We start from the raw sequence: 26,797 nt of genomic DNA, 5'->3' as shown, positions 1-26,797 counted from the left end.
AAGCTAAGCAATAGCATTTTTAAACAAATCTGTGAACCGCTCAGAATATATTTTTTAGTTGAGTAAGAAAAGAAATAATAAGGTAAAGTTTAGCTTTGGAAATCCTGTATTATAATTTTACTTAAACTACATTGAAATTACCCTATTTCAAAACAGAAACAGTTGTTTCTGATACATTTTCCATGAAGTATACATGTAGCGTGTATTAGTAATTCCCATATTTAAACACACAAACTATACCTATTCCAAAAAATTATATGAACTTTATTTGCTCTTGTAAAAGCCAAATTTGAGGATCCCATTTAATAAAGCAAGGGCTTCTGTTCATTTCAACACCAGTCTTTCACTTCTTTAAGCGCTCATTTGAAAAAAAAAATTAAACAAAAATAAGTAATAATAAGTAATTTGGGAGGAGGAAAGAAACCTCATCAAATTCTCTTGCCTACACACCATTTCAACAGAACATTTAACTCACAATATCTTGGTCAAACCATGTGATGCTGGAACCGTACATCACCCCTCCCAGCATCTCGGTGCCCCTTCATCACTAATTCTGCAGGCAGGAAGCCAGACACCAGGGCACCACGACTTCTCCCTACAAGCCTCTCCATCAAAACAGACATGTCTCCCTCCTCTTTGCACCAGCTGCAGTGTGACTGGGCTTCCCCAATCATATTTTACTATTTATAATGAAGGTGCTGCATTTGATCTAATTACTTTTCGTATTTCTTCCTTCAGGAGAAAGAATATTGTCCCAGGGTATTCTGCTTTGCTGGTGCTGAAATGGAATAAGCAAAGCAAAAGGAAAACTAATATTCATAAAAGAATTTCTGCTGCTTTCTGGTCACCCTTCATCATCTTTTTTGACACAGAAGATGACAAATAAAATTTCAAGGACCTAAATATACATTGATAAATATTTATTGGATGTGATTCTGTATCTCTAATTTCCTGCTAAATGCATCTAAGTTGGGGAAAAAAAAAAAAAGTGACAAAACTCTGGATCGGTAGAAAAGGTTTTCTTGCTTATTTTTTAATAAGACAATTTATTTGTGGGTATTTACCCCTACGCTTAGTGCTTCTCTGATGTCTAATAACAGAACCTCACCTAAGCCTGTTATTATCTAGCAGCTAGTAATACAGATGTTTTGAGATAAGGTTAATTATTTAACTTTTTTAGAAAAGCGATTATTAAGAAAAAAGAACAACAAAACAATGGTGAGCTGGATTTTTTAACCCTCTCAACTTTTAATAATACAGTGTCTGCTTTATACTAGTTTGACACATAGGTTTATAGGAAGTCTACTATAATAATATGTAGCAATCTATCAGGCAACGCCTAGCCCGGGGGTCTCAAAGTGTGGTCTCTGGACCAACATCATCTGCATCACCTGGAAACTCCTTAGAAAGGCAAATTATTGGGGTCCACTCAGATCTACTGAATCAGAAACTCTGGGTGGGGGCCAGTAATCCGTGTTTTAATAAGCCCCCCAGGTGATTCTGATGCACCTAAGTTTGAAAACCACTAGCCTAGTATTAATACATAAGTGGGCCTTAATAGATGATAAATTAGAAGGAAGAGGAGGAGAGAGGAGGAGGGGAGAGTGAGTGTGTGTGCAAGAGAGGGAGCAACCCTCTAACACCATAGTCTAAGAATGGAGAAAATGCTAATTGTGCAAAGCAAACATTAATAAACAGAAGGCTTCAGAGTAATCATCTTGTTTATTGATTATTTTGTGACATGGCTAACCACTACTTAGAGTTTTCTAACTCTTAGATACATAAAAGCTTTTTTCTTTTTTTGAGAATGTCATTTAAGGCTTTTTATAGACGATTCAGGGAGATGCGGTCAGAGGCCGATTTCCCATGTCCAGTACTTACTTTAGCCGTGTAACCTTCACTCAGTACCTGATCTCACTATTCCTTAGCTGCACGTCTGAGAAACTGGGGTGATGCTAAAGGTGCTTTCCCCACTGAGCTGTTATGAGGGTTAAATGAGTCAGTTTATGTGAAGTACTTAGAAAAGAGCCACAGTAAGTAAGCACTCCATTCACATTAGCAAATATCACAGTTACCTAGGCTCTGAGCTTTAGAGGGTCCTGCTCTGGCTCCCTACAACTGGGCCCCTTCCCACTGAGCAGTGGGTCTGCAGAACACAGGCAATGTGTCCACCCAGAATTTGTCCCATCCTGCTCTCCATTTAAAACACTGGCCATTGTCCCAAAGTCTGGAATTCTACCTAAATGGCCCCAGGCCTGTGTCTGGAAACTGTGAGGCCCCCTGTCTCCCTGAGGGTGGACCAAGGAGCTGGTGTACTTACCCAAAGGCCTGAGGGGTCACCAAGCAGTGGCCAAGGGGTGTCTGGGGCAAGACATGCGGGCAGAGCGTAAACCAGAGGGCTGGGGTGTTGTAGTGTGGGTGCCTGATGTTAAGCTTCTGTTTCAAAGACGTCCATCTCAAATAAACACACTGCCAGCTGTACGGCACAACTGCTAGTAAAACAACTCGGTAAGGAAGCAGGTCACCCCGTCCGTGAGGTTCCCTGGATAACTGACCGCTTGAATAATTCTGTTTTTCCCTTCCTGTGCCCTAATTCCCACTCTTATGTTTTGTTTTTTTGTTTTTTTTTTTAAATTTATTTTATTTTTTATATTTATTTTTGGCTGTGTTGGGTCTTCGTTTCTGTGCGAGGGCTTTCTCTAGTTGCGGCGAGCGGGGGCCACTCTTCATCGCGGTGCGCAGGCCTCTCACTATCGCGGCCTCTCTTCTTGCAGAGCACGGGCTCTAGGCACATGAGATTCAGTACTTCCAGCATGCGGGCTCAGTAGTTGTGGCTCGTGGGCTCTAGAGCGCAGGCTCAGTAGTTGTGGCTCACGTGCCTAGTCGCTCCGCGGCATGTGGGATCCTCCCGGACCAGGGCTCGAACCCGTGTCCCCTGCATTTGCAGGCAGACTCTCAACCACTGCGCCACCAGGGAAGCCCCCCACTCTTATGTTTTAAACTTGCCAATATTTTTGTAACCATGTATGGTGACAAATGTTAGCTAGACTTACTGTGGTGATGATTTTTGCAACATATACAAATATCAAGTTATACACCCGAAACTAATATAATGTTATATGTCAATTATAACCCAACTTTCAAAATGAATTAATTTGCCAATAAAGAGAGACACTGTGAAACCCTAGGCACCCCACCTTTGACCCCAGTAAAGGGAGAACCCCAGGTCCCCACCCCCCCATACCTGTGACCTTGCTGTGTGGCCCTCAGGTGTGCTGTGTACCCTCTGGTTCTTGCAAATAATACATCTTTTCTTTCAGATTTCTCTGACAGTGGCTGCGGAGGTGCATTTTAGATAATAAGAACCACACGGGTCAGTCTAGCCACAACATTAGCTCCAGTAGAGAAATGCCTATGGGGGCTGCCACAGTGGTATGGACCCAGGTAAGTGATTCAGACTTTCCTAGCCGACAGTGTCACTGCCAACAGGCTGAGACAGACACAAAACAGGTGTCCAGCTGCGTGCATGAGAGACCCCTCCCAGTGCCAGACAGAACCAAGAACGGGGCGCCCCATCACTCCCACTGCCACACTGGAAGGAATAAGTCTAAGTAGTTCAAGCATTCTAAACGCCAAGCTGGTGTTCCCCATCACTATGAAAATATTCTTGTTAAGTCTGGTTAACAGAAAGTATTTTACTTACCAGTCTTCTACATTGGTTTATGAGTTTTAAATAATTAGGTAAATGGTATGTGGACTTCCATTTATACCATTGCCCCGGCTCCACAAAAGTTAGGGTTGGTCGTATAAGTATAAAAACAACAGCTAAAGTTAAAAATATCAAAATAAGATGGTTCCATGTCTCTTTAACATCTGTGTTCTTTATTTTGGGTTTTAAACCAAAACATAAATATACGTATCTCCAATATGACTATATAAAGACATATATCCAATATGGCTGCAACGCAAATGTTTCCGACCAACGCATTACTGATAGTCAGTAAACATGTAGAGTCCACTTCCAATAAAAATGCTGCCCGTGTGTATATGGTAGAGGCAAAAACAAGAAAGGCAGCAGCTCTATGGTATATTTGTGTAAGAAAGACCAGCGCTCCCAGACCACAGCCTGCAGTGACTTTTACTGGACCCCAAAATGACTGTGCGAAAATGGTGAGGTGGAATCTGCAGGGACCTCACCCAGGCACTACCTGGGACCCTTAGAGTTCAAAATGGTAAACCCTACAGCCACTGAACTCCCCCCGAGTCTGTCACCTTGTATAAGCCTCAACATAATCCACCAGCCACCCTAACATCCTCTTCCTCTTACTGCCCTTCACCAAGGACTTGTCTTCCCAATACTACTGCCCTTCTTTTCAAAGCCTTTTCACTGAGTTCTCTAGAGACTTACTCTGCTTTTAAAAGTGCCTAAAAAAAAAATAAATAAATAAAAATTTAAAAAAAATTTAAAAAAAGTGCCTAGCACTTAACCTCGTCAGGGAACCCTCCCCTGCCTGCCTGGTCCTAAGTAGGATCTGGCTCCATCTACAGGACAGTACGTGCACTGCAGCGTTTGAGTCAGTTTTCCTAAACCCTACCGCTACTGCTAGGACGCATCTCTTCCACTTACAGGTAATAAAAACGTCTTCTCCTTGAGCGAAGCGATTCGGGCACATCTACCTTCATTTCCAGCACTCCTCACCCACCTCCCGCCCCCCACTCCCAAACACATCAGTGTTGTCTACAGATGCTATTCAAAATGTTGTCTACGGATCACCTACTTTTTGCAACTGATTCACAAGGCAATAACTACAAAAAACTGAAAGTAAGCATTTAGAATTTTACAGCAACCCGACATCAGTGGAACTGTGTTTGAACAAGGGGCTGTCGAACTCACGTGCTGAGACACAGTGGCACTAGCTGTATCCACGTATAGGTCTTTTTCTACCCAAAGTGTTGTCCAAACTTTAATGTGCATGTAAATCACTTGGGGAATCTCATTAAAAATGCAGGCTTAGGAGTCTGGGGTGGGGCCTGAGAGTCTGCATTTCTCATGAGCTCCAAGCGATGCTAATCCTGCTGATTCACAGGCCCACTTTGAACTGTGAGGCTTCAGACAACTGAATTAGGGGACTTTCTCCAACCAGCCATGCTGCTTCCTATGCTTGTATTTTGCAAATCTTTCTCAAATCTTACAAACTAAACCTCTGCACTTACTAGATTGCCTCTGTTTAGAGTCACAGGCTCTGTTTAGAGTCACAGGCTACTCACAGGCTCTGTGCAACCTTGGGAAAGTTAATTAACCTCTCTGTGCTGCAATTTCCTCACCTTTAAGTGGGGAATAATAAGCCTAAGTGCCCCACAGGACCCTTGTGAGGCTCAAATGGGTTAATTAATGTAACAGTTATTAGCGTAATTCTGGCTTATGTTAGACATTTTAATTTTTAAGTTTTTTATTCCTGCCTTATCCACTTGGCAAACTTCTGTTCCTCCTTAAAGTCTGCTCAAGAATCAGTTCTATGAAGCTATTCTGACATCCTCCCACCCCAAAGTGAGCCACTCACTCTTTTGTGTCCTTAATACACTTTATAATCTAACTCTACTGAGATTTTCCTGCCTGAGTATAATTTAATTATTTCCATGTTTCTCTCTCATAACGTAGTGTGCATGGGTTGAGAGCAAGAATTTTCTTCATCCATTTCTGTTATCCATAACACCTAGCATGTTGACTGGCAAAATTAAAATCCTTGAATTTTTGATGTGAATTATTATGAATCAATCTTACAGAGTTTTCTAGGCTATAGTTTGAACAAATGTTATAAAATATTATCATCAAAACCCAGAAATGTCACTGTATTTTGTTGGGAAGATTTTCTCTCTCAAGAAATAAAAATCAATCATGACAAATCATTTTAAGCTACTTATATGAGACTTAGGACTCTCTGACAATTACAAATCATTTAATTTATGGTGAGAACAAGAAGAAAGGAAACATGGGAGCTGCTTTTAACCAGGAGTCTTTGGGGATGCAGTATGTGTCTTTTTAAATAAGCAACACTAAATGTATAGTCCTAGAATTAAACTTTCTAGATATTTTCTCCATTTTACCAATACATATGAATTGACTAAAAAGTAGTTACTCCAGCGTAAATAAAAGGAAATGCCATCCAGCAGATAATCTGAATTAGTCCTTTAAAAGGTCCTTATTTTTAAAACGAATGTAGCCAAATAGCAGTTGTTGAGTGAAATGCAACTTCTGAATAACATTTAGGGGTAAACGTAGAACACTATCCTCCCTCCTCTATCCTCCTGAAACCCACTCCAAGCTCTAGACACCATAGTATTCTGAAGGAAATGAGGACAGGTTAAAGAAGTAAGCGTCTTAAGAGTGAAGGCACATGCAACTATTTTGCTGAGAACTCCTTGCACATGTCTTTGAATGACCATTTCATTATGTCATCTTGCCTCAGTCCTCTGCCCCAGTAGTGGAAAATGGTACAGGTAGATGCATTTAGAAAAGAGAATAATTCAAGTTTTCATTTTCTTTATGTCTAAAGCTTTTCCAGCCTGGAAGCCTTCCTCTTCTTACCTCTGTTTTTTAGTGGAGGCAGCGTAGGGTGTAGATCTTTATTACATTCATTCCGTTCTGTGCAGCATTCAATTGATCTTCTTTGATGAGGAATGGGAGTGTCCTAAAATTGAACCCAAACAGCTATTAATAGGTTTCCCCTAAATTTCAAAGTCATATCATCCAAAACTAGTACATTAACACTATTTAAAGAAGTCACTTAAAATTCTGATAGTTTCATTCAAACATGGTGAAACTGATGTATTGTATTAGGTAATTTCTTTCAAATCATCATGTATTATCTTACTGCAACTTTTGCATTTCAACAAAATTACTACTCTATTTGTAATAACCAACATGTGTAGCATAAACTGAGGAAGAAGGTTTGGCTTAATGCAATTAACCAAACTGGAATTTGAGCAAGATGATCTAATGAGTCACTAAACCAGAAGTTACCAGCAAAAATAAAATGAATATTTGATTTCTAAATGAAGGGAGAATTGACCCAATGCGAATTTTCAAATTATTTTCCAAATTACTGAAAACAAGATAGTAAAAAACAAAAACAAAAACAATTGTTATATCTTGTTTGAAATTTGGCTGTTTGAAATCTAGCCAATGAAAGGTTACAAAGTAGAATCAAATTATCTTCCTTACCCGACACTGAAAATCTGAGCCTTCTAATCCTAGACATCCAGAAGTGACCACAGGCATCCCAGAATCATCTTCTTCTATCATTGTGAAACAATATCCATCTGTGCTGAAGACCAAACAGGCAAAGTAAGTGTGTGTGTGTGTGTGTGTGTGTGTGTGTGTGTGTGTGTGTGTGTGTGTGTCTATGGTAAAAGGAAATGAAGATGTTTATCACTTGTTTCATTACAAACAAGAAGAAAGTCAATTACCATTACAGGTCACTATCTGTTTAAAGAATCCCCAAACTTCCTTTTATGAAAGTTGACTTAATTATCATAAAATATTTAGTAATATCTCCTCTGTCCAGAAACTTGCAAGAAAGAAGGATCCAAAATTTCCATATAACGTATAAATTACTAACCATATATACTAGATGCTAAACACTTATTTTGGTCCTTCACAGGTATCACTTTCAGAAATCCACTCTAAGAAGGAGGTAGTACTATGCTTACTTTCTATATGAGGAAACTGAGGCTCAGAGACCTTGAGTAATTCTCAAAGGCTGTACAGCTAGTGAGAGGCACAGCAGGGGTTTGAACCTGTGCAGGTGAACATTTATTCTGGTTCTACTTGCTCTGAGGTAGTGAAATAAATTTATCTCTTACTAAGACACACAGACTAAGGAGAGGTAGGAGTTGGGATCAGCACAGCCTAAGTGAAGTGAGTAAGATTCTGCCATGTGGTACCCTCTGCTTCCGGGCAGGCATATGAAAACATCAGGCTTTGTGGTTGTCTTATTTGGGTGTGGGGTAAGGATGGACAACAGAAAGAAGGGTTTTTAAACAAGATCATGGAAGCCAAAGAAACAATACTTTTCTTTTCTGTCTGGTTTTCTACATTGAAAAGAACTTTCACTTATTCTATCTCATTTAATCCTCTCAACAACGAGAAGTGATATTATTTCTATTTTACAAATGGTAAATTAAATTTATGAGAGTCTAATAAGCTTGTACAAGGTCACAAAACAAAACAGTTACAGAATCAAGCCTTGAATCAAGGACTTCTTGCTTCATTTCCACAGGGATTAAAAATGAAAAACAAGGACTATTATATATAGAACTATTTATAAACAGACACTACCGTCTTCACAAGCTCGGGTGATAAACGCCCGCAGACTCCCAATATAAGTCATAAACCACTACTGCACATCTAAGAAATAAAGTACTAAAGGATGTATCCATCTTTCTCTCATATATATGCAGCTCCGCACCCAGCACAGATGTGACAACATAGTCCTAAAAGGTCACGGGAAGAAAGCTCTGAGCATGGTGTTGGCCATGATTTGTGTGCTGGTCTATTCTGTGTTAGTGGTAGCGGCATTCTGCCATACATTAGCGCTTCAGTTACCATCAACACCCTTAGAATTGTTTACCTGGTTTATAAGCCTCAAGCGATCCAAAATGCCTCAGTTTATAAGAACTAGCACAGCAAAGTTCAAACATACTAATGAACGGCTAGGAATGGCCAATGATAAATCTCTTTGTTAGACTAAGGTCAAATGCATGAATACTGCTGCAGGAGAAAGACTGCCTTGGAACAGCCCATGCTCCAAATTCTTTGGGGCTTTTTAGCCAATGTACTGAAATCGCTATGAAAATCTAAAGAATGTAAATGCCAAAGGCAATAAATAAAAGACCTGTCCCTTAGAAATTTACTTTAAACAATATAAGCAAACAATACCCATGTGATTTATTTTATCCCTTTCCTATACATTTAGACTATATGTGTAACTTACACTTCTCATCAAAAGTAAAATTCAGGAGTTAGGAATAAAGTCAGTTTAAGTTTCTGACACTAGGAAATCATAGAGCAGCTAGAAAAGTTTGATACAATATGTTAAATCTAAAAAGACTAATTTCTCCTTAATCAGGAGGTCTCCTTAAATCAAAATCTGAGAATACAGAAATGTACTGTTAGGCAACTTTAAGAATCAAGAAAGAAGAGAGAAAGCTGGTAAAGCTGTTGGCAGGTTACTGTTACAATGTCCAGGGAAATATAAAGAAACATCAGGAAGAGTAAATTCAAGCTTTAAAAATGCACTCCCTCGTCTGTGAAGAGGAGGGGAGCTAAAAATAAAAAGAGGGGGCTTCCCTGGTGGCGCAGTGGTTGGGAGTCTGCCTGCTAATGCAGGGGACACGGGTTCGAGCCCTGGTCTGGGAAGATCCCACATGCCACAGAGCAGCTGGGCCCGTGAGCCACAACTACTGAGCCTGCGCGTCTGGAGCCTGTGCCCCGCAACGGGAGGGGCCGCGATAGTGAAAGGCCCGCGCACCGCGATGAAGAGCGGTCCCTGCACCGCAATGAAGAGTGGCCCCCACTTGCCGTAACTGGAGAAAGCCCTCGCACGAACCGAAGACCCAACACAGCCAAAAATAAATAAATAAATAAATAAAGTAGCTATAAAAAAAAAAAAAATTAAAAAAAAAAAAAAAAAGACACATGCACCCCAGTGTTCACTGCAGCTCTATTTACAATAGCCAAGTCAAGGAAGCAACCTAAATGCCCATCGACAGACAAAAAGATAAAGAAGTTGTGGTACATATATACAATGGAATATTACTCAGCCATAAAAAGGAACGAAATTGGGTCATTTGTAGAGATGTGGATGGATCTAGAGACTGTCATATAGTGTGAAGTAAGTCAGAAAGAGAAAAACAAATATCGCATATTAACACATATATGTGGAACCTAGAAAATGGTACAGATGAACCAGTTTGCAGGGCAGAAACAGAGACACAGATGTAGAGAACAAATGTATGGACACCAAGGGGGGAAAGCGGTAGGGGGTGGGGGTGTGCTGAATTGGGCGATTGAAAAAAAGAAACAAAAAAACTGATTAATGTTCTACTTACTCTACTCTCTCCCCAACCTCTTATCTGAGCTCCAGATCCGTATTCTATTGATAGGCCTACTCTCGGGGATCTCTACTTGGATGTGTCAGAAACTTTAACTTAGTATATCCAGATTGAAACTCGATTATTTTCCTCTGTCGTCTTTCATCAAAAGGCTACAATATGCACCTAAGTGTACACCTGACAACTTGTGAAGCTCTTCTTAGTCCCCTCTCATCTCCGTGGCGTCAACATAAAACTTTCCTTCTAAATATTTCTCCAACACATCTAACTCTCTCCTGCACCAGCATTACCCTCGTCTGAGAACATTTTCTCTCACATAAACTGTCCTTCCTGAATCTACTTTTCAATTTCTCTTACTTGGCTGCTGTTGTTCTTGAACTTACTTTCGTCTCCCTCTAATACATTCAATACTCTGCAGCGGAGAAAATTTTTCTAAAAAGCAAATCAAATCACATCAACCTCCACTGCCACTCCTGCTTAAACATCCCCTTTAGAACACAGACAAATTTCCCGTCTCCAGGCTCAAATCCCACCACGTCTCCTCCCATATGCCAAGCTTCTCCTTCCCACCACAGAGAACTTGCATTGCTGTTAACCATGCCTCAACACCTTCTTCCAGATCAACTTAGAACACTTCAATGGCCTATAAGGAAAATAGGACAAAATATTTGAAATTGAGATAATTTTGGAAAACCTGAACGTATGATCACCCGAACTACAGCTCAAAGGGCACACACAGATTCACTCTTAACTACTACAGACTCACACAAAATAGTAAAATATCTCCCTAATATGCTTCATCCTGCTAATTTTGTCTTCTTCAGAAAACTTTGTAATTTTCCTGATACTTTTTCTGTTTACTGCAAAAAGGTAGTGTTCCCAGGAAACACTGTCTGAGCTTTGGAGTCATTTTATCTTGGCGTAAGGGCTCAGAGATTGCAACCTTGTTCTATCATACAAGGGCCAAGTTACTAGACCTCTCTGGGCCCTGCATTCCTTAGGTCTAAAGGTAAGAAAGAAGCATTCCCTACCATGCTGAGTTGTTGTGCTGATTAAATGAGACATATGTTTATGAATACACCCAAATTTCCTCCTTGTGTCATTCAGTTAATACATATTTCTTGAGCTACATATTTCAGGATACACTGGTGAGCTTGTATTAGATAGATCCCACTTCATAGGAAGCTTTAAAAAAAAAAGGTCTCAGCATGAAAAAGAAAAGCATTCAACTCAGCTTCACGCTTCTTCCTGGGGAATGAGGTCCCAAATGGTTTGCCCAGATATTCTGCCCAGAGTTCAAACCCAGCAGCCCATCTTCCTATTTGGGTCCATTATCCTCCTTGAGGGAGACTCTGCTTCTCTGACATTTTAACTCCTGAGACCCGCACTTGTCTTGTTATCTCAGCCACTTCGCCCTGGACACACTCTGGCCTCTTTATTTACTGTTGTCCTCACCCTGAGGAGTCAATGCAGGGACACTGACCAAAAAAATGCATGTGGCTGCATAAAGATGTGTAAGGAAGAAAGAGGCAAACAGTGCAGTTTCAAACATTAGAAAGTATTTATACAAACATGATTAGCCACTAAGGAGTTTATTCTCTAGTACTTAGCGTCTTAATCTTAACTTCTGGTGGGCTCACATAAACTCTATTACTACGCTGTTTCCCAGAGGCAGTTTATAAATATTCTTAACAGCTTAGGTGTTCTTTCCAAAATACTAACACCATCACCATAATAAATGTTAGAACAAACAAACAAACAAAAAAACACATTTGACACCCCTGCTATTGCATTTATTTTGGGGGCTGAGGTCTTTTGAAAGAAAATAATTGGTTCTTGCTCCTTGACAGGGACCCTGGGATCTGTGCTCTCTGTTTACGTGCACACATGATGTTTGCAGGAAGAATGACCTCAGAACAACATTTCAGGGCAAAATGCGATTCAGTACTTCTCTACATACAGGCACAGCTCTGAGAGTTAATGGGTTTAGGCCCTATTCCCCAAAATGTGTTCTTGGAAACACTAGCCTACAATTCTATAGTCAAAAAAGGATGGCTTTCTATTAAAACTAGAGTTAAATAATTTATATGACCAACCTGCAAATATTGTTGACTGAGTCTTCTGGACAATGGTGGTGGCATTTACATCGCAAGATCTTTGGGCGAGGGGTGAGGGCTGTACTCTCACCATCCTCTTTCTTGGTGCCCACATTCAATTTTCCTGAACTTCGCAAAAGCATGTTATCAAGCAAGTTTGCTGAAAATAAGAAACAGTAAGAGTTTAAGCATCTTTGGGATAGCCCAGCCACAGTCTTCTGTCCAAAGAATGATGATATTAAACAAAATATTAGTATTCATAATAGTTAAACATTTAAACAGAAAACATATTCTGATGTTTTGACACTAAAAATTATACTTTCTATATGATATATGTCTCATTAGAAATTCTCATAATCCTTTCAGAACAGTAGTTTCTATATTAAGTTAAAATAATTGTATTTGATTGAGTGCAAGCAGTTCAATGACCCATTATTCTATAGATTATCTCTACTCTGTATGGTAATGCTGTGAGTAAATATAACCATTCCCATTTTCAGATTAGAAAATTAAGACTCGAAGTTTAAGCGATCTGCACCCAGCTAATAAGTCATAAAGCCAGCATTTAAACCCAGATTGTCTGGGCCCTAAAACCTTCTTCGAGTCTCTTTACTTTAGGGTTCTCTTCACTTTAGGTATACCATGTATTTTTTAAAGAAATCATTAAAAATATTTAATCTGCAACATTCATTAGGAAGATAAAAATTTAATTATCAAGATATACAAGCAAAAGTGACGACCTATTACAGTAGCAATGATTCTACATCTTCAATGGAAGATACGATAGTAGACATGATGTTTAGAGACAGATTTTTCTGGGTTTTAAAGTAGGCTTTACTGTTTACCAGTTAGTTGACATTGAATTACTTTACAAATAATCCCACTGTGCTTCATTTTCTTATCATCAAATTGGAGATAATTATAAGCACCTACCTCATGTCAAGAGCTTAGAGTGGGTATGTTACATAGTATTACTTGATAAATGTTAGCTAATGTTATTGGAGAAATCTAATTTTTTACCTTTTAAATAGTAAGACAATGTTGCACAACCTAGGGTGACATATCACTGAGACAGTTTTCATGTTTTCTTCTTTACCACCACTTTTGGAAAGTAAGGATGCTTCAGAAGGAGGCATAGATTAATTGACAACAGGTTTCAGGCCTTGTGGTAAGAGCTCTCCTACATGCTATGTCACTGTATAAATTGTCACCCTGAGCAATGTTTGATTTAAAATCTCACAACACATCCAGTTTGCCTACAGTTAAATAGAATTTCAACAAAAATATTATCTAAAAGATACTGGGTTAGGGCTTCCCTGGTGGTGCAGTAGTTGAGAATCTGCCTGCCAATGCAGGGGACGTGGGTTCGAGCCCTGGTCTGGGAGGATCCCACATGCCGCGGAGCAACTGGGCCCGTGAGCCACAACTACTGAGCCTGCGCGTCTGGAGCCTGTGCTCCGCAACAAGAGAGGCCGCGATAGTGAGAGGCCTGCGCACCGCGATGAAGAGTGGCCCCCGCTTGCCGCAACTAGAGAAAGCCCTCGCACAGAAACAAAGACCCAACACAGCCAAAAATAAATAAATAAATAAATTTAAAAGATACTGGGTTAAAAAACTGAAATTCCAGATCAGAAGTACAGTATACACAATAGATATGTACAGTGTACATTTGTTATTTTTAACTACAAATTAGTGCCTCCAACCACTGGTTATATCAGAGAATGAAGAGTTTAGAAAAAGGTCTGTGATGATTTATCCTGACTTTCTCTATGTTATGTTAATTAGTTGAATTTTTAGAAAGTAGTAATTAAAGGAAAAAAGAATAAAGTACGTTAGATCCATTTACCAGAATTTCCCCCAATCATTAATTCTAATATTTCATTAGATTTTTCAAATTTATGTAAGATGTACACCTAAAACAGTTCCTTATATCTTAGTCTGCAGAAGACATATCAATTGTAATATATGAAGAGTCTGTTATGTTCAGAATCCTGGGCCACCCACAGTGATTCTGATTCCACAGGTCTCAGGTGAGCCAAGGGAAAGGCGTTATTCCACAAGACCCCAGGTGACTGAGACAGATGATGTGCAGACTCCGCTTTGAGAAAACTAGGACTAGATTAAGTAAATATTTATTTAATCCAACCACAAAATTAATCCCAATAGGTGTTTATTATTTCTATAAAATCAGTGCTCACCCTTAAGTTAAATTCCAAAATAAAGTGAAGTTAAACACAGTTCATGTTAGTATCTTGTATTTAAAGCCTGCATAAATGCACTAGCACCGCTTGCTATCCAGGTGCGGTAGGTATTGGTATGCCTATATATCACCCTGCCATGCTGGTTTCCTTCTTTTTAAATCTGGTTCTCAGTCTTACTAACTTTATGACCTAAATTACCTCAAAGTAACTCAAAGTGATGAAGGTAAGATATTTAAAACTTATTACATCCTGCTTTCTTCCATACCAGGCCCCTGCTCTTTGAAGTTTTTAAAACAAAATAATAAAAATTCATTTATTATGCATATATCTACTTAGCAAACACATATTGGGTGCCTACCTTGTTCCAGACACAGCCTAGGTAAGTAGGATGAACTAAACATACACAGAATGTACCACCTGGTGGGAAAAGTTGTTAAATGGAATATTCACACAGAATTGTCTACAGTATAAAAAGAAACACCCTTATACTATTGGAAATAAGATGTCATTTTGTAAAAAGCATTTTAAGACAGGATCCATGATTTTCTCATATTTTAAATTTATTTAAACAAAATACTGATATAAAATTTAGTTAGAAGGAGATTCTTTGCGATATTGCTTTTTATTTATTGCAAAAGCTTTTGCACAGCAAAGGAAACCATAAAAAAGACGAAAAGACAACCCTCAGAATGGGAGAAAATATTTGCAAATGAAGCAACTGACAAAGGATTAATCTCCAAAACATACAAGCAACTCATGCAGCTCAATATCAAAAAAACAAACAACCCAATCCAAAAATGGGCAGAAGACCTAAATAGACATTTCTCCAAAGAAGATATACAGATTGCCAACAAACACATGAAAGAATGCTCAACATCATTAATCATTAGAGAAATGCAAATCAAAACTACAATGAGATATCATCTCACACTGGTCAGAATGGTCATCATCAAAAAATCTACAAACAATAAATGCTGGAGAGGGTGTGGAGAAAAGGGAATCCTCTTGCACTGTTGGTGGGAATGTAAATTGATACAGCCCCTATGGAGAACAATACGGAGGTTCCTTAAAAAACTAAAAATAGAACTACCATACGACCCAGCAATCCCACTACTGGGCATATACCCTGAGAAAACCATAGGTCAAAAAGAGTCATGTACCAAAATGTTCATTGCAGCTCTATTTACAATAGCCAGGACATGGAAGCAACCTAAGTGTCCATCAACAGATGAATGGATAAAGAAGATGTGGCACATATATACAATGGAATATTACTCAGCCATAAAAAGAAACGAAATTGAGTTATTTGTGGTGAGGTGGATGGACCTAGAGACTGTCATACAGAGTGAAGTAAGTCAGAAAGAGAAAAACAAATATTGTATGCTAACACATATATATGGAATCTAAGGAAAAAAAAAAAAAAGGTCATGAAGAACCTAGGGGCAAGACGGGAATAAAGACACAGACCTACTAGAGAATGGACTTGAGGATATGGGGAGGGGGAAGGGTAAGCTGTGACGAAGTGAGAGAGTGGCATGGACATATACACACTACCAAACGTAAAATAGATAGCTAGTGGGAAGCAGCCGCAAAGCACAGGGAGATCAGCTCGATGCTTTGTGACCACCTAGAGGGGTAGGATAGGGAGGGTGGGAGGGAGGGAGATGCAAGAGGGAAGAGATATGGGAACATATGTATATGTATAACTGATTCACTTTGTTATAAAGCAGAAACTAACACACCATTGTAAAACAATTATACTCCTATAAAGATGTTAAACAAACAAACAAACAAACAAAAAACCCAACAATATAAAAGAGGTCCAGAGGAGACACTAGCAATAAAAACTTGGTAATCAGAAGGTAAAAATCATCCTTTCTATAGAGATTGTGAAGATGAAATATTGTTGCATAATATTTCTAAAATGTTTAACACTTTAACATGCAGTCAGAATACATGATATTTTACCAAAAACACATTCATAAGAATAAAAAGATAAGTATAGCTAGCTCATAATAGACACCATTTCTATAAACTGAGTTAACAGACAACATGCTGAATGAACATATAAGGCTTCCTTCATACAATGTGACCCAAACAAGTAAAAGTAGTGAGATGATAAATGATTGCTTTTAATTAGCATTAAATAAATGGATAATTAAATGCAAATCTGAGACAAGTGGAGAGTTCTTTATTTGCTTTTGCCAAAATAATCAAGGGAGTAATCCGTAAAAGTATGTAATTGCTACTTAGGAGTCAATTAATCTATATGTGTTTAATTCCTTATGAAATGAAAATCGTTATCACACGATTCACAACATTTCCAATCACAAGATTAAACTAAAATAATTAAGTGATAATTTGGAGGCTAAAAGGACAAGGGAGAAGAGAAGCAGTAGCAACAGAACAAATAAATATGATTAGACTCAACTTAAAAGCTAAGAGCACAGTTAAAAAGAAAGATTATGATATCTAAATTGAGGTATAATTGCCATACAATATTAGTTTCAGGTGTACAACAATGTACCACATCTTCTTTATCCATCCCCTGCTGGACACTTCCGTTGTTCCATATCTTGGCCATTGTAAATAATGCTGCAATGAACATAGAGGTGCATATATCTTTTCAAGTTAGTGTTTTTGTTTCCTTGGATAAATACCCAGAATTGGAATTGCTGAATCTCATGGTAGTTCTATTTTTAATTTTTTGAGGGAGCTGCATACTGTTTTCCATAGTGGCTGCACCAATTTACATTCCCACCAACAATGTACAAGGGTTTCCTTTTCTCCACATCCTCACCAGCATTTGTTATCACTTGCCTTTTCGAGAACAGCCATTCTAACAGGTGTGAGGTGATATCTCACTGAGGTTTTGATACATATTTCCTGATTGATTAGTGATGTTAAGCATTTTTTCATGTACCTGTTGGCCATCTGTATGTCTTCTTTGGAAAAATGAATATTATTCAGATCCTCTGCACATTTTTTTAAATGGAACTTTGTTTTTTTGCTACTGAGTTGTATAAGTTCTTTATATATTTTGGATATCAACCCCTTATCAGATATATGATTTGTATGTATCCTCTCCCATTCAGTAGGTTGCCTTTTCATTTTGTTGAGGGTTTCCTTTGTTGTGCAGAAGATTTTTAGTTTAAGGTAGTCCCACTCGTTTATTTTTGCTTGGCTTTGCTTTTGGTGTCAAATCCAAAATATCAACACTAAGACCTATGTCAAACAGCTTACAACCTACCTTTTCTTTGATGAGTTACATGCTTTCAGGTCTTACATTCAAGTCTTTAATACATTTTGAGTTACTTTTTGTGTATGGTGTAAGATAATGGTCCAGTTTCATTCTACTGCATGTAGCTATCCAGTTTTCCCAATACCATTTATTGAAGAGACTATCATTTTACCATTGTATATTCTTGGCGCCTTTGTCATAGATTAACTGACCATAAGAGTGTGGGTTTATTTCTGGGCTCTCTATTCTGTTCCATTGATCTATGTGTCTGTTTTTCTGCCAATACCATACTGTTTTGGTGACTATAGCTTTGTAATATAGTTTGCAAGCTGGGAGCATGATGCCTCGAGCTTTGTTCTTTCTCAAGATTGCTTTGGCTATTCAGGGTCTTTTGTAGTTCTACAAAAATTTTAGGGTTGTTTGTTCTATTTCTGTGAAAAATGCCATTGGAATTTTGATAGGGATTGTATTGACTCTGTAGACTATTTTGGGTAATATGGACATTTTAACAATATTAACTATCCCAGTCTGTGAGCATGGATTAGCTTTCCATTTGTTTGTGTCTTCTTCAATTTGTTTCATCAATGTCTGTTTTTAGTGCACAGGTCTTTCACCTCCCTGGTTAAATTTATTCCTAGGTATCCTATTCTTTTGGATGCAATTGTAAATGGAAATCATTTTCTTAATTTCTCTTTCTGATAGTTCATTCATTATTAGCGTATAGAAATGCAACAGATTTCTCTATACTGCCTTTATATCCTGCGATTTTACTGAATTCCTTTATTAGTTCCAACAGTTTTTGATGGAGTTTTTAGGGTTTTCTATATAACACATCATGTCATCTGCCAACAGTGACAGTTTTCCTTCTTCCTTTCCAATTTGGACACCTTTTATTCTTTTTTTGCCTAATTGTTCTGGCCAGCATTTCCAATACTATGTTGAATGAAACTGGTCAGAGTGGGCATCCTGGTCTTGGTCCTAATCTTAAGGGAAAAGATTTCAGCTTTTCACTGTTGTGTATGATGTTAGCTGTGGGCTTGTCATATATATAGGCTTTCCTGTGTTGAAGCATATTCTTTCTATACCTGTTTTGAGAGTTGTTGTTGTTGTTGTTTTTATCATAAATGGATGTTGAATTTTGTCAAATGCTTTTTCTGCGTTTATTTAGATGATAAGATTTTCATCCTTCATTTTGTTCATGTGGTAAATCACATTGATTGATTTGTGGATGCTGTAACACCCTTACATCCCTGGAATAAATCCCATTTGATCACGGTGTATGATCCTTTTAATATATTGTTGAATTTGGTTTGTTAATATTTTGTTGAGGATTTTTAGATATGTTCATCAGCGATATTGGTCTGTAATTTTCTTTTCTTATGGTGTCCTTGTCTGGTTTTGATATCAAGGAAATGCTGGTCTCATAACATGATTTTGGAAGTGTTTCCTCTTCTATTTTTGGAAGAGTTTGAGAAGGATTGGTATTAATTCTTCTTTGAATGTTTGATAGTATTGACCAGTGAAGCCATCTGGAACTAGACTTTTGTTTGTTGGGAGGTTTTAAATTATTGGTTCAATTTCCTTAAGATCTTCCTAATAGCTAGTCCACATTTGAAATAAAGGGTCAGTGAGAAACTGAACTGTTTTATCTACTGTTATAATTATGAAAAAGGATTTATAAAAGAATCACTTTCATATAAAGTCATTCTGAATTTATGCAAAATCTAGCCAGCCTCATATAGGCAAGCTTAGGCATTTTGGATCAAAAACAAGACTGAACACATCAGCTAAGGCATAAAAAAGGCAATTACATGTATATAAAATGAATAATTATCTCATAAAAACATGAATTTAGCCTGACTTTCTGATAAATTTATATAAAAGAAGATAATCATTAAAAACAATGGCAAGATTACTAATTATTAAAGAAACATTACATATAATTTAGTACATTATATTTTCTAAATCAACAAATTAAAAGGAATTTTTTTTCCACCAAGGAAAGCTAAATAGTGAATGGTTTCTACTTAGGTTGAAAAGAATTTCAACAAAATTGATTATTTCTTCCCAGTAACTTTCCAGACAATTAAGGCTTTTTTAATATTTAGTAATAGAATTATAAATAAATCTGACAGAAAAATATAAGAGGGAAAAAAAACTGAGAAAAGTCAGACTGTCCGGAAATGTCTTAGGAATAAATACTACACCGAATAAATCCCTCTTTAGTTCAGTCCATTTTCAGTTTCCTTCCTCCCTCCTACCTTCCCCCTCCTCTAACTCCCCACCCCTTTTTCTCCCTAATACCAATCTTTAGCTTAACAGTGTGAATCCAGACACTTCAGATGCTTCCTGGTTAGCTTAGTTAGTTATCTTATAGTTAATCCAGGTCGTTAACTATCCAAATTACCATGATAATACAAAGTAGGGCCTGTGGAAGCCAATCTAAAACTGTTTCTCATTTTTCAGAGGATCACTAGATTTTTTTTAGGGAGCAACTGAACCACAAGATCACTTCCAAACATGTGTGTGTGTGTGTGTGTGTGCGCGCGTGCGTGTGTTCTTAATGAATTGCAACTAAATTATATTCCTTATGATTTTCATATATGAGATAGATTTACAAATTTTCAGGCAAATTACTCAAACTTCACAAAATAATATAATGATCAGCATGCAGTAGTGTGACTTCCATTCAATTACAAAGGCTAAACAGATGGTTATTTTCCTTGAATATCTTTTCGTGGATATATGTTACAGTTACATACATGTTTTCAGCTATTTTGTATGTCTGTGTATAGTTATACACAAGTTTTCTATGCCATCTCTTCTTGTGTAAGTTAGGAAGTAAGGCAGAGTTATAAAGAATTTCTTTAAAGTACTCATCTGGAATCAGTGGACAATTATTAGCTGGCAGCCTAGTATAAACACTATAAAATAACTCATTTTTGATGTATATACTTAATAAATTAATTATTTTTACTATTTCTATATTATTTTATATTATAGTATACCCTTCCATATGATTTTTACAGAAAAATGAAACAAGATTTTTATAGAAATATCAGAAAACACAGGACAAAAGCAAATTGTAAAAAAAAAATTGCAGTACTACAACTCTGCAAGAAATAAATTTTAGCTTCCATATTCATCCATTATATCCTAAAGTACATTTTAGTTAATGTACTAGTTTTGATTATTTTTTCTCGGTAACATTCTTATTTCAAAAATACCATAAAACATTTTAAGTTTGTGATATAAAATATTGTTGTACAATATATGTCATAGTGAAGAGAATATCAGAATCTACTGTCACATTAAAACACATAGAGAACAATCTTTATGAACAGCAATAATTCAAGGAAATTAAATCTCAAATACACTATGTATTGATATACTAAGAAATGGATGTGAGTCTTCAAAATTCATTTAAAGATGACATGTAATTATTTTGTGCCACAGAATCTACTAGTAATCTATTTTCCTTTCTTCATTTTTTTACTTTTTAGCTCTCTAAATATCGCAAAAATTAACAAAAATTTGAGTGTCTTCTCTGTTCTACCTCATCTTCACAAGAGGGCAGACCGGAGCAAGAAGAAAAATTGAAACTCATATCACACAAGTTTCTACTTCAAGTATCTTGGGTAAAAAGATTAGTGGAAGAAGATTTGAAAGTCCTACTGAACTGTCCAGCAATGCTTTGGGAATGCTTCAGTCTAACACTATCCGTGCTGTTACGATAATAAATAACGTGAATCAATGCCCATTTCCTTTCGCAACCAAAACTGGTTTAAAGAGTACACTGGTTAAAGACAAAAACCTATAAGACACAGGAATAAAACTTGAATCAGAGCTTGAAAACAATATTAATTTTCAAGCTAACTTTTAGTGATCCTGAATGGTGGGTTTAAATAGATAACTAACTTTTATTTTCATCACTTAAGCCTTGAATCATTTAACTCAATTTAATAATTTAATTTACTGTCTAATAAGCACATTCAATTCAAAAGTCCTGACCTCAAGTTTCATTGCCTAACCCTCTTTCATTATACTAAGACATTTTCAAACAATTTTACTATGTTGTTTGCAACAAGAACTTAGAAAAATATATATATATATAAACAACATGAAACGCAATCGTTAATAAAAAGTTGAAATACGTGCCTAAACTCTTTTGAAAACAAAGTATACATACAACTTAAGATTCAAAAATATCAAAGCAAAATCACATGCATTACAAAGAAAGAGTAGACTTTCAATTAGTAATAGCGAAGTGAACTGCACAGGAGTTTCTTGCTCCTTCAAGAGTCTCAGAAGTCAGAGGAGAGAGGGACAAGGGAGGCTGTAGGCGGTAAGTTCTGGGGCTAGCATGCTATAGAGGGGGATGAAATGCCAGGTGAGAAACCAACACCAGGTATGGTCACCAAGCAGTAGACTCAGACTTGACCAGGATATAAAGTAAAACGGACAAAACAGTTCAAACCCCAGCTTAGCTACTGCCATGCTCTGTTGCCTTAGCAAGTCACTTACCTCCCTAACAGAGGATGTGGAGAGTGGCAGCACACATTGGCTTGCTATGAGAACTGGATGAGCGACTCCAAGTGAAGCACCTATCACAGCTCCTTGCACGTACTAAGAGTGAATAACAGTAAACTGTTGTTTTCTGTGCTGCTGAAGCTTACTATTCAATTTTTTTGTTTTCATTCTTCACATGTCTCTCTGTCTCTCCCTCAATTGTTTTTGTTCCTTTTCTCCACTCCTTCATCTCCTAAATGTTTCTACTTCTCTTCCTTTTCTTCTTTCCCCATCCTCTTTCTCTCATCCTGATTCTCTCTTCCTCTTCAATCCCCCTTTCTTTTGTTCATGTTACTTCCATTAACTTTGCCTTTCTGGGTTCATCACTGTGCACAGAAAGTCTATAAAAATATCGAGCTTTTTGGTTTAAGAAACATTGACGCTTTTTTCACAGCTGACTAATATATTGTTATTCATTTTCTTTTTTCCTGTGGTACATTCATTTATTTAGCAAATAATCATCAAATCCATTCCATCTACATAACACAATGGCCCAGAGCACTTGAAGTACCTTCAGTAACATAACAATCTTGCTGGTGAGACAAATCGACTGCATGTGGAACATAGTGAGACAAATCAGCTACATATGGAAAACCAAAAACAGTATATGAAAAAAATAAAATAGAAGTCATAATGCCACATATAATTGTCAAATGTAAGTAAGTCCTAGGTAGGAGGCAAAGGAGGGAAGATTACTAGGGGTGACAGTAATCAACCAATAAATATTATGGAAAACATAAGCACCAAGGATACTGACAGTTTTTCATTTCAGTGGTTCATTGTTGACACTACTGAATAGGGTAAGAAAAACACGGTAGTTTTACAATGTTGAAGATTTGCTGGATCTCTATAGAGACCAGAGCTTTTATAATAAAATATTTTACATGTTTCCATTTGCCAGCAATTGTTTCTCTTTTTACCATACTTACACATCCACATTACCATATCACTCAGTTTCTGTATGATAATCATGTTTTCAACATTTTATATCATAAAAGTTCTGCCCAGAGACCCCAAAACATCTGGATAAAAAGTGAAAGCTTCAATAATTCAAGTGTTTTATATTCTGGGGTGCTAGATTATGAGTTGAACAAATCAAAAAAGGTGAAATATTACATAAATGTGAACATACAACACATATATTCATATTTGTTTTGTAGGTAACTAATACAGAGTTATGAGTCTGAGTAAGCATCATAATTGATTATAACACGATTTATAGTTCTTTGGACATCACATTTATATTCTTTAAAGGTAAAACAGTAGCTAGCTTTCCCACAGGTTTTAATATGCTTTCGAATTTGGAGAAACTCAATGAAAATGTTCATATAAATTAAAAACCTTTGAAAATACTCTAAAACATGACATGATAACAAGTATCTTAATAAAAGTATCAACATAAGAAATAATAAACTTTACAAGCAAGTAACCACCATGTTTAAAGATAGTTTAACATCAAACTGAATCTATATCCATAAAATAGCATAATCACAGCTAATAGGATGATTTTAAAAGTTTAAAAAATCTCTGCATTTTAAAATACTTAATATGTCTGTTCTTTTCTTTGTTGGAAAAGAAACTGAACCACAGCCTCTTTGACAATAATGTCAAAGAATCAACCAGGACATGGCAGACTGCCAAGCCAGGAGCTATGGTTTATTCGGTGACTTTCTATCAATGCTCTGCTTCACAGAGTTCTAAAGCTAATCAAAGCGGATGTTCAACTAGCCACCACACCAAAACTTACTCCGCAGCTTTGCAAAGCACTCCCAAGACAGCTTGAAGTGTAAAACTACTTTGAACAGACATCTATGTAAAGAAGAGAAGTGACAATGAAGCCAGACAGATCAGAAACCAAATCACCAGGTTCATGCTATTCTTTTTCCCCAAAGAAAAAACCTGGAAAGCATTTAGGATCTCTCTGTTTCTAATCCTTTCTGGATCCTCTAATTGGATAATTGTTAAAGGATACTTTAGTAAGAAGCATACTGATCTTGAAAATGTAAATATATTGCTATTACAAATGTTCAAATATTTGAGGCATAAAATATATAGAATATATATATTTAAAAACTTAACTTACCATGCACTATTATCAACTACTATCATCACCAATGAGTTTAAAGGTCTATGATGAAACAACATGGAATAATGATAAGCAGCAGCAAAATGAATTAAAACGATCTGAATATTAGAAAGCCATTATGGAGTTTTAAGAGAAAAACTAAAGAATCTGAAGAAACAACCGTACAACCTGCAGTGCTATCTACATAGCTTTGTTTACAGTTATGTCATGCTTCATAGGAAAGTTTTCTAAGATAGATACCAAAAATGACATGAATTACTAAAATATACTTGCCTTAGCTTCTCTGACTGTATACTTTACCTTAAAACAATTTATAACCTTCCTGATCAAACTAAATGACTTAGAAACTGAATTTTCAAAACATTCATTTCTTCTAATGTTTAAATCATTAATTTATACTTTAAAATATTTTTGCATTTTTTAAAAACCATATTTGCAAGAAAGCAACTTTGACTTATAATCTATGAATTGAGACTTATATGTCATAGATAGCAGAAGAATTTAAAATGTCAAAAACTACAAACTCTACCACAGGACGTTACACAGCCACAACACTTGGTTTTAACCATGACAGTGTTGGAAAATGTGTAGGGGCAAACACACGTACCCACTCCAACACACAGACAACACAGAAGGTAAAATAACATATGCAACATTTATAGTAGTTTAAAAGTAACCTAAATTATACACTGCTGAGACATTTAAGCTAAACTGCATTTTCTTGCCGTGTAATTTTTGTGCGTGAAATTTCTGAACCCCTGAATTGTTCTATTCCCAACCCTCTATGCCAAGAAAGACTTAAGTTCTATCATCTCTTTTGTGTGTACCAGAATTGGCTTAACTGATCTTGCTTACATTTCTGGAGGGAAAAAACAGCCTCTGTAAGATATAAAGCTTCTCCCACTACTCACTTTTGATTTCTGTACGCTTGATAGATCGTTGCCAGGCTCCTCGGGACGAGACATGAGGAGGACGCACAGAATTGCTAGGGGTGTCCACTAAAAAGCACAGCACCGTAGGCAACACTAATCCTGCACCTGTGATGTGTTATTCACCAGTTAAGAAATGCAGTCCAGACGGTGGTTGCCTAATACAGCTCAGCTGTTTTTCTCAGTACTCCCTTTGATTATAAGCTGGCAAGAGAGATTATTCTGGTCAAGCACTGAGCTATGTTCAAGATACATGGCATATGACAGTGGAAAGGTGAAAGAGAAAGGAAACCTTAGAATCAAAAAAAAGTAAGTAAAAAGAAAAGAAAAAAAAGTCACTGACCACAGTGTATTATGTAACAATTCCAGATGGTTCAAAGCTGCCTCTGATTATACACAGGCAGAAAAATATACAACATTTAAGTATCTAGAAATCTATTTTTTGATGTTATCCTTTTGACTTTTAGAATGGTACTTCAACATGGAATTCTTTCATTTATTTTAAAATCAGCACAACTTCACAAATTGATCAGCTACATAAACATTTAAAAATCTTTCTTTAAAGAGGTTTACCTATTCTAGACATCAAACTCCTTTTATAATGTTGGGAAAACTGAAACCAAATGATTACCATTAGTTTTATCTTTTTATTAAGTCAACCATATTATTGGACTTGACTCATTAAAATATGTGATATAAAATTTATATTTGAGACACAACTATCCTATTCATCATATATGGCTTAAGCCAGCATAAAATATTTATTTTAACCAGCATAAAATTGCTAGCAACTCCAAATTGATTTAAGAAATACTTATTATATACAAAGCTGTCTACAAAGCATGTTGGTTTCACAGAGATGAAGAAGAAATGGCCACTATGCTCACAAACCTTAAAATCTAATGGGGGAGAGTAAATAAAAGTTACTTTTTCTGTTATTGTTGTTCTTTTGTCATAAAAGGGCTGCTGACCATTCACTCATACCAAAACTTTCACTCTTTTTCCTTTTACACTCTATATAAACACAAAACCATCTGTCCCCCAGGCCAGTATCCGTGCCATTTTAAATAATCTAAAACCTTACCCCAAAACCAGACACCCTTTCCTAATAGCAGATGGTTAAAAAACAAAAACAAAAAATTCAATTATATATACCAAAAGAGCTGAAATGAAGAAAATATATCAATTTCAAAATGTACATTTGTAAGGTATATATTTAAAATGTTTAAAATTTCAAGTTATTTTTTGCTTTCATTGGTTAGATACTAATTAGCTGCTAAGCAAAGCAGTATGTTAAAAAAAAAATTAGAAAAATTCCATATGATATATATTAGGAGCAAGAGGGTCAAAAGAAATTCCTATGTCCATAAAAGCATTCTCTCTCATTAGAATCTGACGAGTCTTAGAGCTTTCCTTTATATTTAGACATTAGTGTTTAAGATAATACTGCATTTAAAGTTCCAAATAACACTCTGCGGCTAACTGGAGGAGGACCAAGATTTAGGCAGTATGCCACAAAATGTTGTATTAATATTTTAACTCTTCCCATACTCTGGTCTGTG

General features: G+C 36.7%; 1 protein-coding gene across 6 annotated transcripts in view; it reads right to left on the bottom strand.

Annotated features, from left to right (window-relative positions):
• Positions 1-26,797, bottom strand: part of BMPR1B (bone morphogenetic protein receptor type 1B) — a 409,475-nt gene that overhangs the window by 30,930 nt on the left and 351,748 nt on the right. For 3 of the 6 annotated variants that reach the window (XM_082391722.1, XM_082391724.1, XM_082391721.1), the window contains 3 exons: positions 12,210-12,369; positions 7,223-7,325; positions 6,587-6,689 (listed from right to left, as the gene is read on the bottom strand). In XM_082391722.1, coding sequence (XP_082247848.1) covers positions 6,587-6,689; positions 7,223-7,325; positions 12,210-12,352 — 349 coding nt within the window. In that variant the 5' untranslated portion in view covers positions 12,353-12,369. The other 3 variants (XM_082391723.1, XM_082391725.1, XM_082391726.1) reach the window with 3 other exon arrangements.

Source organism: Balaenoptera borealis (genome assembly GCF_965194805.1).
Source record: "Balaenoptera borealis genome assembly, chromosome: 4".
Lineage (NCBI taxonomy): Eukaryota > Metazoa > Chordata > Mammalia > Artiodactyla > Balaenopteridae > Balaenoptera > Balaenoptera borealis.
This window is presented reverse-complemented; position numbering and strand designations above follow the sequence as displayed.